The following is a 16889-nucleotide window of genomic DNA, read 5'->3' as shown; positions in this document are numbered from 1 at the left end:
CATAACACTTAAAGGTAGTGGAAGAATTTGCACTTTTTATTTGGGTAGGCTCAATCTTCATAACGTATATTGTTGCTAATTTCGTTCGTTTATTGCCCCTACGGGCTGCGTCTGCAATGCATCGTAGTTTGGAGGATATATGGCACCATTATTACAGATCCTGTTAAATGAAAAAACGTCGTCACGTAGCCTTCGTAAATAAAAATTGAATGCGTTTGTCGTTTGTGCAGAGAAGTTGCTTTATTGATATCATGCATTTGCCTATCAATTGCAGCGGTGGCAGTAATCTATCTCATCCAATAGCTGAAGTCGTTAATACTTGCTCCATAAATGATACTATCTGGAAATCATTTTCTTGGTTTTAATTTAGTTGAAATTATTGAGACTTGTATTGAGATTTGCAGCAGGTGTTGTCCAGTGTTCCTGATAACAGTCTTGTCAGAGCATATAAACGTAACCATGCGCTGTCAATCTGGCGGTATTGTTCATTCATTTCAGGTTTAGCAAATAATTATGATACACATTTACTCAATCGTAGTTATGCTCATGCATGCGATTGTCGCCGATTTTGTAATAATGCGAAAAGTAGTGCGTCGCCGACTCCACCAAAGGCTTTTTCCAAAATAACAGTTTTTATACATCAGCATTTTCACAATCTGCACAGATTTTTATAGCAGATTAATTTTCGTTTGACTATGGATATGTACCTACACTGTGCAGTACTTTTTTAAGTAACTTTTTTTCTTACACAAATTGTATAGCGTACTGGCGAGACCCAACAGTCAGCCTACAAAAGAAATAATTTGGGCTATTATACACGTATGTATCATATACATCAGTGTCATCTATGGTGAGCTTGGTAAGTGGCTTTGAATATCAATTTATGCGCTTTAGGATTAGGGAATATTATAATTTGCTAGAAAGACTTTGAGTAAGTTAACTATCCAAAACAAACTGTGTCCACCACGGTTATTTTTGTTGTGATAACTCTCTGTCTATGCTGAAAATAAGATTATCCTTTATTTTTCTTGACCAACCTTAACATAGACTGTCCGATAACTTCTCGCTCACCAGTCTCTTTGAACGCTACTACGAAAGTTCTGAAGTCTACGTGCTCAGTCTTATAGCTATGTAACCTCACTATGTGCTCCTTTAGCTTTGTATAATTCCACCCTTATTAAACAGATACTTCCTTTGAGAAAAGGATCTCCGCATAAATGTTTTGCCCCAATGTATTGATTCGGATGCACAGCTAATGCAAACCTGATTCATTTCGCCGGCTTCGCTACCCCCAAATAGTCACGGGGAAGCTGCAATTGTATAGATATTACAACTACTGCTATCATGTAAATTTTTTTTATCACGAGAATATTAAGCCACTCAAAGGCTATGAAAGGGGCTTCTGCGGCGGTTGCAGCGCAACGTTGGCCGCCGAACTATTAGAGAGTCATAAACCTGGTGGAATGACTGCCGATTCGTTGCAGTTAAAATGCTTAGTGCTTGAAGTAACAGATGAAATAATAGTGGGTTTTAAAGCGCTGCTAGAAATTTAAAACGGCTACGGTTGCCTATTAGAGAAAATGAGAATTATTATGATACGTTAAATCATTATGTTGTTTACACATGAAAAATAATATAGTACCAAAAGCTATTAATTCTCTTTGCTTTGAGAAGATAAAAGTAGCTCTGTTTTCAACTAAAGTAAAATAATTAAACGCACGTCACAGGAGATGCATTTTATTTTTAGGTAAAACCAACGCATGATTAGGATTGTCTCATAGCCGATTTCGGACGCACTTCACGTACTTTCTCTTTGGAGTTACCGTTGTTTCCACCTGGATTGTGAACATGTAAGTCGAGGTAAACCCATCAACCATTAGCTATAACGATCAAATTCCCCTAGCTGATTAAATATCAATATCATCGTCGCAACTCCAAACTTACCTCACTCATACACGCGCTGCATTGACTTAATATATTCCATCAATGTCTACTACGGGTAAATTTCAGCCGTTAAATTTTTGCTTGGATAATGTAAATTGCGTACGTGTTATTAGTACGGCAAAGCAAAGTAATGCACTAAATATAATGACTTGCATTTCTCTTTCAAAAGAAAGATTTATGGGAAGCTACCTTCCAAATAGGTGTTTTTTTTTCATTTCAGACATCATGGCTGCCTAGCGTATTAATAGTATAAAGTAAGTCGGAATATTGTTGTATTACATGCCCAGTTGCTCCAGAGCAAATTCGATACGGAATTTCTTCACCCCTATACTGTGAAGATCAAACTATGACGTCCATACTGCAGTTGGAACATACCTTATATTGGCTCGTATGTACAATAATGAACTCATATACAGTAAGTAGATACATTCGAACGCATGATAACATGTAGATCAGCAAGCACTATACTACCTCACAAATTGAAGTTCACCGTGAATATCAACTACCCTTCTCACAATTCAATCGCGGCAGTTCTTAACCATAGCCAAATTATGATTGACCATAAACACCCAAGAGCTCTATCTTAAACTAAAAAACGTAGCTATAGGCCTAAATTCTCGTCCGTTTATGGTAGAATATAAATGAATCAGCAGGGACACGAAATTGAAAGGGGTTTACTTTTGCTTCATCTCAACAAATCCTAAAACCGCTATTATTTCAAACCATTTATAGAAGCCAATACATAGCCACATAACTGAGCTTGAAATAAAAGTGGCAATAAACGTATTTTGCTGTGTGCCCTTACTCAATGTAGTTTTATGGTGAAATACGACTTTATTGACTCTCATTTATTTGATCTTTATAATGCCCATTTCCACTCAACAGGTTTATGAGTTACATATATCTAAATAAAACGTTACTTTACTACTGTTTTTTTTTATGATTAAAAATGAATAGTCTGTAGAAGCTTTTTGGCGAAAATAGCACTTAGCTCTTTGTTAGGAATGTATAAAGCCCACTGTTGTTGCAATCGACGCCAAGTTAAATTGCTCTTAGAGAGACTGTTTGTTTTACTGTCGCTCAGATGCCTACCTACATAAATCAGCTTAACTTGATAAATTTTTCAGGGAACACATATGCCAGATTCGGACAATTAACATGTTACTTTCGTTTACAACCTATGCACTTATATTAAGGATCGTCTCCTTAAGCTCCATCTGTCCCGCAACTGCATGTAATGAATTCCACCTCATTTGAAAAAGCTTCTGTTTGGCATAAAGAGTCTCATAATAATTACAACAATAAGAATACATAAATCAGCCTAACTTACCGCGACGAGGCTTTAGACGGCCTGATCCATCAGCGACATTCGAAAAGCGGATGTGTCACCTTCTAACGAATCGTCATGGCGAGCCCAAGCGGGACAGTCCTCGGGACACCGTTTCTGAAAATCGCACGAATTATCTTCATCCTGTAACCGCAGACCCAATCGAAGATGTGTCCAATCATTACAGCGATATGTGGTAAATGTCATTATAGGCATGGTGAATAACATTGTAGTTTCCACTGCTATACTAGAGTTTACAAAAAGGTCGAACATTTTTTAATTTATATTAAAAATCGGTTTCCATCACTGTATGTCCAATACTAGTACTGTAAAGGAAGTGGCGCTTAGCGATCTAAGTAGTGTTATTACACAAATTATTTCTCTTAACGTAGTTAAAATTAAAACAATTTAAAGTGTAACTAGTAAATAACAAAAGCCATGAAGTTAACCATTTTACCTATATAGGTACCACTTACTAATATTACAGATCGCATGAAGCATTAAGCTGGACATTGTCGATGTATAATTACTAATGCATTAAAAACGTAAACGTCGTAAATGAAAATTGACAATTCTAAGAAACCAAATAGGATTGGTAAAACATATTCCTGATGTACTGTTTTACGTTCTGTTTGTTTTTCTCACCTTGTATTTACTGAGCTCCGTCTTGTCCGTTTATTAAACCAAATTGTAAAAACGCGTAATAATTCAGAGGTAACCGATTTAATCACAGCTAAAACAATTTATTATACCTAATTCAATATATGCAAAATTATCCATACAGTTATGTATCACAAAACAAGTTCAAGAGGGAGAGAAGTTTTGTATTTTTCACGGTAGCAAATAATGGTCGACTATCAAATCGCATTTCATTGAACTTTTGTGTCGATCTAACGTATGTAATGCTCGGCGAAATCAACGACACTATAGGATCTGTCGGACAAATTTTAGAAGTTAGGTGAAAGATGTGACAAATATTCTAAGGAATATATTCAGGCAAATGCTTTGAAAAATAATGTCCCATTTGCTTTTTATTCAATGCATACGGTTAATCCAAAACACTTCATAGGTATGTGACTACGCCCGTAAGGCCAGCGGAACTGCACAAAGAAATAATCGATTAATATATCAAATTGTATGGTTTCGTTTTATCGAACTTTAAGCGCGTCGAGAGCGAGGAATATGCGAGGACGGACTGATACCCTTTTAATTAAGTGTTCTTGTAACAAAATAATGTGTGGGAATATCTGAATTTTAAATTCGATTCAGTGTGCATCTTTACCCGTTATCTACTTACGACTCAAACTATATAAAAACTATATGGAGGTTGCGCAGTATCTATGCCCTAAAGTACCTTGAGTTTCTGAATTATATGACTGTGATGCTCAAATGGTGATTGCCACACTAACAAGACAAGGTGACATTACCAAACAACACGTTTCTCCTTTAAACTAAGTTGTTATCTTTGCACAAACCACAAGAAAAATGTCTGCAAAAGAAACTCGCGTTCATGAATTTAGATTTCTAACTTATGTTATTTATTCACAAATAAACAAAGCAATAACGTTCTAATAATAATAATGCTGTTTTGTTATTTGACGAGACGAGTCAAAGACCCATGTAACCCAAGACAATTTTTGAAAGTGACCGATAAGGTATGCTAACTGCATATGTATTCCTGTTCGGTAAGATCTTGGTTGCGAAGATGTTCTAACGCAAAGTAATACTTGATGAAGATTAGAAATTCACGTGCTGTTTCGATCATTTAAGTTTATAGCCTTCTTTGACACTAAAGGTGATTACTCACGAGAACATTGCCGCTTCCCTTTATAACGTTCATTGTTTATGCGATACTTCACTTCACTCGATAACTCTGCAGGTTGTAGTAGCTGGATAAAAATTTGATTTGCCTGGTGGACAAAGCGTCGGTCGTTTGAGCTCTAACATTATGCTGCATTATCGATCCGTTAACAGAGACGACAAAGGACCGTTCTTAAAACAAATTTCGCAACTAAAAGTTAAAGCAATTAAAAAGGTGGCTCTTAAAAAAATGGCACATGCACTCGATAAAGCTTGCTAGGCCACAAAAAAGTACACAATTATGAACTGCGAACTTAAGGATTATAATAATTTAACTTATTATCGCACCGAAAATCCTGAATCCTGTTGCCGTAACTAAACAATCGTGGCGAGAATTATATCCCTGTACGTTCTTTGTTTCCGTACCAAATTTGTTTTAAGGCTCTGGGCTACACAGATAGGACATATGACTCGTTTAATGCTCCTTTTTAAGGATTGTATAGACAATTATTGTAGGCGCCTTAATTTATGCTATAACATAAATCAGTTTTATAGGAATGCAAAGCAACATTCGATCTAAATAATAGCAAGAACTGAAGTAAGATTTGACTTCGATTTCTTCGAATTGAGAGCTAGACCGATTTTGCTTAATTTAACTGCTTTGTTAACCATCTATATCGGAGGCGTAAATTATGGGAATATGGCCTTACGTCTGGGAAATGCCTGCTGCTACTATTGGGGAGTCAGCTTTCCCTTGCCATTTTGAGGAGACAAACTGGAATCAAGATCACGCCTGTACGCGCGTATTCGTAGGCTTTTTCTGGTCTTTAAGACAACCCTAAGAACCCCCTCTCTTCCCATTATCGACCTTTGAAACAGCGCAGTTGGATTGTACAAAAGACGACAAAGATATTTTAGTATGTGCACACACATATGCCGCTTACAAAGCTTTTTCAAGTTTCCCGTCACCGACTTTGATGAGAACGGACCGCTTAGGAATTTGTTGCCTGCTATCTAACATCTAGTATGATGCGACGCGCTGTTAGCTCAAGTCCATACATCAACTTCAATACCCTGTTCTATGTAATCGAATCGCTCTCAGTATGCGATGAAGTATTCGCAATAGACACAGTAAGTTCTAAGCCAAAGTTAACGAATCCTTAAGCTTGCCGTTTGCGCTATTATGCCATACTGTGTGATATATTCATGCTATTTGTATATCTAGGTATTAAAATTATCAAAAGCAACGTCTTTTAAATTTTATGATATGTATAATATTGAAGATTTCTTAATGGAGTCGCGTTTATATGATATTAAAAACTATATAGACTGTAGCAAAGGATATTTCATGAAGTCTTGGGTCTATACAGAGTGCGCAATGGAGAGTGATGACAAATTTTCAAAATTTTCTTTACAAGACTGAATGTTCCGACAAAAAGGGAGTATTCAGATTGAAACTATTACGTGTAACCTTTTGTATACGAGCTGTACTAACCTAATAGTACGGAAAGAAGTGGGGCTTTGTCAACCTCTGGACGAATGAACGCGGCCGCAAAAATGGAGTGAGAGATCAAATCAACACGTTCAATTTCAAGTCGAAAAGGAATAAAAAATATATAGAATTATTAAAAGAAGTTTACCGTAGACACAAATAAAAGACGTCGGTAATGCTGCTGGTAGCTAGCAGTATAGGCTTGACGAATTGTTATTCAGACGTAAGTTTTACACTATATCTGTCTAATTCGTTCGACGTTTTTTTAAGCGTAAAATATCTTGCATGGACTATACGACATTTGATTTTCTTTGATTTAAATGTGTGGAACTACCGGTGTCTCCGCATACATCTTCAGCTGGTCAGAACAACTCGTCCGAATGTTTAATATAACACATACCAAATTATATTTGTAAAAATTATATGAGAGTTGTCACGGGGTGATACAATTATCAAGTCCCACTCTAAATATAACGATTGTTTGCCTCAAAATACTACGCCAAAAACCCGCTGTTTGGTGCAAGCTGGCATGAAGCCTGATCAGGACCGGCAACCTATATATTGTCGTACTCTTGAATAGTACCTGTACGGATATGCGATGCGGGCCGATCGATCATAGCGCATTCGGACGACGTGTACGGTATGTCCCCAAACAGCAGCAGCCGCCTCCCGAATAGTGTATTGAAGGGCGCAGCATAGCGGTCAGATGAACGCAATTTTTGCCTGGAATTCGTTGGCATATCACCTAACGGGATGACTGGCTACGGGAAAGCGGTGTTGCTAATCATGTCTCTTTATGTTCATACGTCTTTACGAGCGTTCTATAATAACTAACTCATGTTAGTAAAACGCTGAATTTTTATTTGAATGCGGTCTGTACGTGATTTCACGTGTTTTAAGAATGTCGTATGCTTTATTGAAAAACTAGCGAAGCAATAATATTTGTAAAGCGTTAAACTTACTGCGCCACAGTAAAAAGGACGAATTCATTTGACGGAATGCAGGAAAGCCGAGCTAGTCTAAGCGGGCCACGCCCGCCGTCAAATCAACCGGAGTTACTACCAGAAACAAGTAGTAGTAGCAGAGGAAGCATTTGAACTGTGCAGTAAGATTTAAAAAACAGGAAACACCTATTGCCGCCTTTTGCAAGAGGCATTTCACATCGACTTATGCGCCTGAAAAAAAGGTAAGGTCCGAGTGAAATGTGGATTTCAGTTTATTTCTGTACAAAGCCATGCAACGTTTTATTCGTCAATGTTGATTACAGAAACTAGATGTAAGCAACATTAATCATCGATGCTCATCTGTGTCTCGTATTTTCCTAATCATATGATATATTCGAAATTATTATTTATAATTATCATCTAAATATGTGACAACTTTATCATTTTTCATTATTTTCATCAACAAAAACTAACATTTGACTTATTTGCACAACGATTCAGGTTCATTCTTGTCAGACAATCTTGACCCTTGCCTACAACTTTGAGCAATTCGTTATTAATAAAAGAAACACAAAATGAAGAACGTGAATAACACTTCCAAAAATTATCCTTACACTGTTGATTGTATACAAAATCCGAAGGGAATTGGAATAGGGCGGAGGTTCCCAACACAAAACAGCGGGCCGTTATGCTTTTATATTTATCAAGTCAACGACAAAGTGTTGAACAGCAGCAGCAGTCAAACTGGCACACAAGCCGCACACAGTTGAGTTGATACAAATATACTTTATTTGTAGATGCTTAGTTTTATTGGTTGAAGCGGCGCTCTGAACAAACTTAAGGAATTCGCAGTTCGTTGGTCTAACGACAGAAAAAACTTTATGGCGAGCGCTCGTGAAGCGCCACTGTTTACTATTGAAGCGTACTATTGAATATCCACAATTCGTCGAACATTGGCGGGCCTAGTCTGAATCACTTCCAGACTCACTGAGTTGAAGGTCCTCACCTAAAAACATTTAAAGTATGTAAGCGTTTTATAAATAAACAAAGCGCTTGTGGGTCTATTGCTGGGATAAAAAATCATTCTCCAATCGAGGAGTAACTTGTGAAACAAACGTAATGTTTAGTAAGAAGCGCTACTCAAATCTTTCACTGAACCGCTGTTTGTGGAAAACTAATAATCAACAGTGGATAAATATTCCTTCTTCAGTCTAACACATTTACATGTGACAACAAAGTTACGCCCGGCGTTTTTTAGATTACTGCACACTTTACAATGATCTTTTATAGGGTGGCTTGACGTATTATAGCTCTGGGCTCTACGAAATTAGTGAGCTTTTATGACACTTACTAAGTTGACATTTACTAAGTTGACTGAGTTTTGGCATCGATCCCTTCGGAGTGGTAGCACTTGGAGGCGGATGTGATGCATGAGATGTAGAATGACTTCCACCGGAATGATTTCCATATCCCCCACTGCTACTACTTGTTGTAGGCAACGTCGGCACCGAAGGCACAACGCTTGCACTATTAGAAAGCCTGAACATAAATACATGAATGGAATTAAACACAATGCACCGTTTTTTTTTAATATTATACATGAAGCTCCCCTGATCCCGTTTTAGCGGTACCACCGCATATATTGCTACAGAAGTTCGAGCACTTAAGTTAAATACAGTTTGCACACAACATATAATTAATCACGCGGAGATTTTCGGACACAATTCTTCGAGGAAAACAACCTCTCTTATACATTCTCTTCTAGAGTACTGGGGACCGAAATGATATAGCATCGATCGAATATAGTATCGACCGTATGAGGCGGTGTCGCCTTACTGTGCAACGCCCGCGAACACAACTTACAATATTCTGCTGCAGATTACTATTAATCTTTATCACTCTATTATATCCAGTGTTTTCAATCGGATGGTGTATAAAGTGGTTGCGCTAGCAGATTACATATTGTAACGGCCAACAATATAAATCTCGAATAATTGCTATTTCGAGTACACTAAATAAGCTTCTGACTGCTCGCTGACATGTACCAGTCTCCAAACACGACCTACTCCTTCACAATTCGTGAGCAGCGACAAAGCCCACAGTCCGGTTAGACCTGTCGGGGCCTCGAGACCGTTTTGATGGTAGAACAAGGGAAATGGGCCCAGGAACGCGCAAACGAGGCCAGGTCACTGATAGAAACAGGCCAGTCTCGTCGCAACCGTTACTTATAAACTGCCGTTTGCGGTGCTAAAGCAAGGGATAGGAAAGAGCCCTGTCGGAAATAACTAACGTTTATGGAAGTAGACAGAAAAAGAGGGCTAAACTAATACCATACGGATAGCAAGCGGCCATATACAAAATCGGCGTATACGCCCGGGGTGTACTATAACAATGTGCGGAAATACGAGGCGCCAGGGCCGTTGGGGAACTGCAGTGGTAGATCGAAAGATGTCGTATCGAAAACGTTGGACCGCAAGTACACCGAATTGCGAAGGGCGCGGTAGCACAAGATACACGCAAATACTGCTCGTACGCAGTATGGCTGCTAAAAACGGCCGAATGTAATTGCCAAAAATACATATAATGAATAAGTATTCGTTCGGTCACGATTGGAAGATAAAAAGCCCCAGTCACGAGCCAATATACGCCCAATCTTTAACCAGGAGAGATAGCTTTTATTTATTTTATATTTTCTATCGCAGTTAAAATTGCGCGCATCTATTTTGACCTCATGAATTCGAAGATCTATTGAATAATACTATACCACTGGTGCATCACTGGTGACTTTGTACCTTTTAGCGGCGTGGGTGTCTGATTCACTTTCAGAATCGGAAGCTTCTGACGAACTTCCTGATGAGGATGATGAAGATGAGGAACCTTCTGACATTTCTACCACCTCCGTATTCGAGTCCTGCAGTAATTATTAAGGCTCCAAATGTAATTTATAATAGCACCGCTCTTCATCGATCGTTATTCGTATACATAGCTTTACTTCTCATGTTTATGCGTTTAATAAAGTACTCGTGTTGTATCAAAGGCGGCACACTTACTTATTAAGTCAAATACCATGTATCTTAAAAAACTATCTTGATATAATTTGGTAAATCGGCCTCTCGGATATGTAGAACATGTTCGCTAGTTACAAACAAGTCAAGTTTGATCGACATGTTTCAAGGCACTAGCTGTTAGCCCTCAATGTAAAAATGTAATTAGTAGTCAAAACAGAAGTCGAGTTATGTTACTTTGAACAAGGTTAAAGACTTAACACCTACGAGCCTTTGAAAACATTGTGAGCGTTAGGTCATCTTGCAAACATATTTGAAAATTACTTAAGACCTTTACTAACATGGTTAGGAAACCAATACGTAAACGTATAATGAATATTCGACTTACAGGTGGTAATGGCATTGATGACTGGAACGATCCACCACCCGATCGACCACCATAAAGGCCGTGGCCACCTGCAATGAGAACAAGTGAGCAAATGAAGACCAAATTAGAAGTTATCGGTAAGGTTTAACACGTTATTTATTATGTATGTATATATATGCCATATTTCTGAATATAAGAAGGAACACGATAAAAACAATTGAAAATCGATAATTCTCATACCTGATCCTTGATTTGCCGTTGGTGGCTGCTGACCACCGACATCATCAAACCTTAAAATCGGACAGAATGATTAAAGATCGTCTTTATAAGAAAAATACTATATTAACTATTCCATGTATACATATGTACTGAAGAGAGCCTTCAAACCAATTTACAATGTTTTTATCTGCAAGACAAAATATACACTCTGTCTTACCTGCCCGTATCATCAAAGAACATTGGCATGGAATTAGAAGACAACGTAGATGGTGGTCGGCGAGCCGAAATAGAATTCGTACTTCCTGGACTTCCACCTTTATTACCTACGAAGCAGCAAAAGGAGAAAAATGAGGAACATTTTTATTCGAGTTGTACAGTCGAACATGCATATATCTGCGCACGCAATGTGTATATATGATAACCTGATTAGGGTTTAGTATGTACTTCAGCGTTTAAGCAGTATTCAGCAAAACACATTTAACTCAGATGTCGCTAAAAATATCCGAAATGCAAGATGTAAAGAACTCTCACCCTGCTTTGAAGAAGATCCGACTGACTGTTGTAAACTCGTCACGTTACTACTACTTGCAGATCCGGCGGCAGGACTGATTCGTTGCTTGCCAGTCCCACTATTAACCGGGGAGCTCATATGGGCTCTAAAAAGATAATAAACAAACAAGAATACCAGGAAAACCGTAATTTCCTCAGTAATGTGGACTATAAAAAAATTAGATTTTCAATTGATTGGGTCATATTGCTTATTTGAACAAATCGTTTATATTGATACTGGCGCACGGCTGCGCAGAAACGGCTACTAAAACGAATCATGGTTTGTTTTTTATTAACGATTGTTTGTGCATATAGGATAGATCTTTTAGTATATCAACCTTTGCGGAGGCATTGGAGGCGAAGGCCGCTTCATTTTGCAATTTAACTGATCGACTCCATCGTTGCTTTGACCGCCCGATAATAGCTGCCCACCTGTAAATAAATGTCAAATAGTAAATTATGAGCTGTTTCTCACTTTTTAACTTTAATTTACAAAATCACCGAAGCAAAAAGCTGAAAATTATTTCTAAGCTGCACAAGAAAGGTTTGGCATCATCAAGTCATCTGCTTACTTTGCTGTTGTCCAGCTGTACTTGGAGTAAGAGGTCTACCATGGCTTGCAGGACCTGCGCCTCCAAGTTGCGCGCTGAGAGATACCTTTGACGAACCTTCAGCACGAGTCTTCTTAAGTTGAACATTGCCTACAGCGGTAGACAAAGAACGTTAGGTATGGCAACATATTGAAGGAAATGTTTATATGTCCGCTACACGTACTAGGTAGGGTTAAATGATTTGGGAAACGCTATATAGAAGTTTTTTAGTTACGGACATACTGGCTTTAAAAATATATTTACATAAACAACACCATCTAGTGAATTTTATCTCTATTTTCGTGTGTGTCATAGTTTAGGTCTCGAAAGATGGTAGGGGTATTGTTGTCATTATGTGTATACGATTGTGATCATTTATTAGCAAGTGTACATTTGTTACTCACAGCTTAACTTTTCCAGAGTAACTTCACCAGTTCGATGGTCTATGATAAGGACGCATTCTTTTTGGTATGGACGCTGACCCCCTGACAGTACGAAATAAATACGAAGATTAAAGACGACATAAAAAGTCCAGATCGAGTACTTTAGGCAGTTAGACAAGAGTTCGTTCATTGTTTAAAAAGTTCAAAAACAAGTTCAATTACCACTGTAAACAAATTACCTAAAAAACAAGAGTGAACTTAATCGAATCGAAGGCCATCGAATTTCAGCGGTGACCAACCTCGAAAAACGGTGGATGCGTTGGAATCGTGGTGAGGCACAGTTACAGATACTTGATTTCGCTGCTCAACGTCAACGCGGGCCATCTGTGTCGGATCCACAGAAGCCGGCTTGAAATCGTCTGGAAATAAGAAAAACCAATGATAGAAATTGTCAAATTTGGACGCGTTGGGTAGCAAAATGTAAAATTTCAAGCGAGAGCCACAACGTCATTTCCCGCAACGTTCCATGCCCGGTATTCGATGAAATCATTAATAGCACCGGTAAAAGAATCAACCAATAGAAAATATGACGCCAAAAAATGACAGACTTGCATTTATAGAAAATAGATTGCATACATTTTAATTCATAAATGTACTCTTTACAATAATATATTTGCATTTTATAGTATTTATTTACTACTATTGATTAAGTTTATAAGAGTTCTTACATCGGAAAGTATGAAAGGCTGGATTCATTTGATTCACTCCCGAATCGAAGCTTTTACCCAGCTTTAATTCCGTCACCTATAGATAATTAAAACAGATAGTTATTATCTTATTATAAGAATAAAACCTTTAAAGTATCCTGCATTAACAATCAGAAAATCTGGGTTTCCTCGATCATACGTTTTGATGACTCTTAATTGATGCTATCAGCCTTCAAACACCCTATATCAAACAAAGTATGTGTTGTATAGGTGAATTCCTACATTATTCCTCATAGGAGGTGTTTTTTATTGCATGAAGAGCTATTCTAATCAGCATATTGATTGAGGAATTAATATCTGATTAAACAGAAGCTTTTTCGTTATAAGAGCGCTTTGGACTTTTTCAATAAATACCGTGAATATTGCCTTCGCAAATAAAGGCTACGGAGTAACTATAAGAAGGACGTAACCCAAAGAATTAATAAAATATATTGGAGCTCTCAACTTTCGTTGGGCAACCTAGCTGTAAGTGACCTACAGCTGATAGGCTCTGAAAAAAATCAGGATTATACCACTTGATACGTGTTTATCCTGTTTGGACTGCGTGCTACCGCCGTAAAAGCATATAATAAACAACTCTATTCAGGTCATTTTAAAACCAATTTCTGTGGAGAAATTCTTGTTGTTAGTTGTTGCTATAGAGATATATTTACCTTGTAGAGCTAATAAATATAAAAATGAGCTAAGTCTTCTGAAGCGATAAAGTGAGGGCCAACGTGTACTTATCTACATTATAATTCTCTTCAATGGGACCGTTCTTATTTTACTACTCTCATTGCAGAAAAATAGGCATACGGAGCTAACTAACGCAATAAGCAGTCATCTTAAACCTGTCATTCGTATCCCATTTGGCCTGTTTGTTCTACTACTGATGCTCACGTTTGCATAATCATAAATAGCGCTAATGTAGAATAATATATACTTGGGCAGGCTCCCAAGGTTTAAGCACAGAAGCAAGCTGTGTACAAACATAATGAAGCTTGCATAGCTTTTGGTTAATTAAGCTTAATTAATTGAGTTAAATGAAGATAGTGTAAACCAATATTATAATGCATGGTACAGTTTCACGAACCTTTCCGGTGAGAGCCAGTTTGTCGCCGATGCTGGGTTGATTCATTGCTGCTATGAGCAGAGGTTCTCCGAGCCTCCCACCGATCAACAAATAACTAAATTATTCACACCTGAACTATCCAGTATTCGGTCGTTTTTTTGAAAGCACGATGATTTGGTTTAATGACTATACGATGTTGTTCATCTAGTTCGGTTACAGAGTCTGTCCCATAATTTGAATTGATTAGATATGATGGGATTTCGTCAGCAACGAGATCAGCTTGTAGTCACTAGCGTTATGTAATCGACTATTCACTGCAGACAGCGACGTGAGAATTTCGATTTCTTCTATTGATACCGTTGAGATGATAAATTCGATGACCTTATATACTCGTAATCTTCTTTCATTGCAGGCAAATCTATTCAAACTAAATGTGTGAGCACCAATGCTGACAAAGAGGATACTATTTTTGGCTCCGCATTACCACACCTGATGATGATGATGATTATGTACTTTTACGCACAATAGAGCTGCTTCGATTGAAGGAAGCTTTCTGCTAGGTAGTTCACCTATTTTTTTCTTCACCTGATTGGATCGTTTGAGCATGGCCAGTTCCGTCACTTTTATTGAGCTCGATTCAAATTCGTTTATGGCATTGGCGCTGGTAAGCAAATACTACTAACCAAGCTAATCGATGTGAAATCAGACCACCCACTAATCTTGCAGGGCTGGAGATAAATCGGAGTATCGTTCTGAGTTCTATTGATCACAACAAATGTTGATGTGCAGTTTTGGGATAAAATGGACAATTTTACAATATATACACAATACTCACTAGCTTTTTTGCAACTGGCCAAAATGATGAATGCGGTCAACAATGGAAAACTGTGAACCACTGAGTAAGAAGTAAGAGAAAGAATAATATAGAGGAATAAAGCAGTAGTGCTTTTTGCAATCATGAGAGGGCTGACAATTTTAGTCCCTTGTTCTACAAAAACAAGTTCCGGAGCGGGTGTTTGGCCCACTCACGTGGCCAACTATACACTTGTGGGGCTCTATCGCTTACATCTGTACAAATCTGCACTGGAAAAATCACGTTGCAAAAATGGGAAGTGTTTGATTCGACACTTCAACACTTTCACTGTACCACTACAGCAGCACTTCACGGAACATATGGTCGATAGAATGGACGCACTATGGGCACTACGTGAGAATCGAACGCGCCGAGAGCGAGAGCCGTAGCGCGCGCGTTTTTGAATTACTTCTATGGTAACATTAGTCGAAAGGATCCTTATTATAGGTTTTCAATTTCCAGTTAAGAATAGTTGAGTATAACCGATAGCCGGAGCAAAATGGAAGATATATAGTCGGTGAAGCTTATTATGTACTTTGGAAACAATTGTATTCACAAGTAAAGGAAATTCATAAGCAACTGCTTGACCTATACCTGAGTTCTAAACTCAAACTCGTTGCTGTATAGTCTCTTTATTATCTTGTTGTATCATCCCGTTAGGTCGGTACCGTTGTCTGCAGTTTTCTCGTTCCAGTTCTGGCGTTACTCTGTTTCAGAAGACCTATATCTACTTTCCGTTGTTTTCCCGCGTTACCCTGTTCGTTAACTTGTTTCGATCGCTCCCTGTCGTGTTCTAGTCATCCTGCAAGCCTGCAGCATGTGTCCCATGCACAGTTTTATCTTTCCCATATAGATGTAACTGTGTTGCTCTTGATTAGTTACCCTTTACGGTTATTTTTCTATTTCAAAATAAGACTTATTTTAGCTCACTTTTGTCGCACAAAACAGCCATATTCTCTCTCGTGCACTAGAACGTTGATAACATTAATATTTGGTTAGCATCCAAACAGTTTTTCGCAGACGCATCGTTTTCGCTACGGCGTTTTCTAGTTTAACCAAGAAACAAAAATTGTGTAGCACTGTTTTAAGCTATTTCTGGCTTTGAATGTGGAATTATTAGTTTTCTCCTTATTTGAAAGTGTTAAGTAGAGCTGAATTTCGTAAAATAAATACTCAAAAACTAAAGGTACATTAACTCAGCACGAATTATCTTTTAGATAAGGATTGGCTTATTGAGCCATTATCAGATGACTGCAAATGCGTTTTGATTATCAATAGCCTAGCAAGCTGTTCTTTATGGGTCCTATCCAACTGTCGCGCCGCTCTGAGACTGATAATCTTAAGTGAAGTATATTACTTGGAAGTCGAGTGAACATAACCGATGTTTTAGTGTACTTTATCTATATATATATATATATATATATATTCAAAAATGATTTTCTTCAACTTAAATTCAATTCCTTTTGCTTTCTAGCTATTAATATATAGTTAATAATTAATCTTTGCAGTTTTTTGAGAAGTGTTAAGCTTACTGATAGGGAAAAGGATAGCAACGTCCTGGTTAAGGGCGAACTTGCACGAAATTCACGATCTAGCAT

General features: G+C 37.9%; 1 protein-coding gene across 5 annotated transcripts; it reads right to left on the bottom strand.

Moving 5' to 3' along the window:
* Positions 1–27: 27 nt before the first annotated feature.
* Positions 28–15616, bottom strand: LOC111262821 (uncharacterized). 5 transcript variants are annotated; one of them, XR_002681878.2, is made up of 18 exons: positions 15274–15616; positions 14460–14856; positions 13349–13424; positions 12920–13039; positions 12642–12722; positions 12220–12348; positions 11986–12079; positions 11630–11754; positions 11316–11421; positions 11120–11169; positions 10901–10968; positions 10300–10418; positions 8859–9046; positions 8122–8513; positions 7526–7738; positions 7147–7286; positions 3275–3388; positions 1722–1835 (listed from the first exon to the last, which is right to left on the bottom strand). XR_002681878.2 is itself a non-coding variant. In XM_022837403.2 (13 exons), exons 1-13 carry the CDS (start codon positions 14502–14504, stop codon positions 8470–8472), a joined length of 1245 nt encoding a protein of 414 aa, XP_022693138.1. In that variant the 5' UTR covers positions 14505–15616; the 3' UTR covers positions 7762–8469. The 5 variants fall into 5 exon arrangements, 1 of the variants encoding a protein (XP_022693138.1); XR_015312034.1 differs by lacking the exon at positions 1722–1835 and adding an exon at positions 28–160 and having other exon boundaries at positions 14460–15616; XR_002681876.2 differs by having other exon boundaries at positions 3275–3415; positions 14460–15616.
* Between the last annotated feature and the right edge of the window lie 1273 nt (positions 15617–16889).

This window comes from Varroa jacobsoni, unplaced genomic scaffold, assembly GCF_002532875.2.
Source record: "Varroa jacobsoni isolate VJ856 unplaced genomic scaffold, vjacob_1.0 scaffold_74, whole genome shotgun sequence".
NCBI classification, from domain to species: domain Eukaryota; kingdom Metazoa; phylum Arthropoda; class Arachnida; order Mesostigmata; family Varroidae; genus Varroa; species Varroa jacobsoni.
This window is presented reverse-complemented; position numbering and strand designations above follow the sequence as displayed.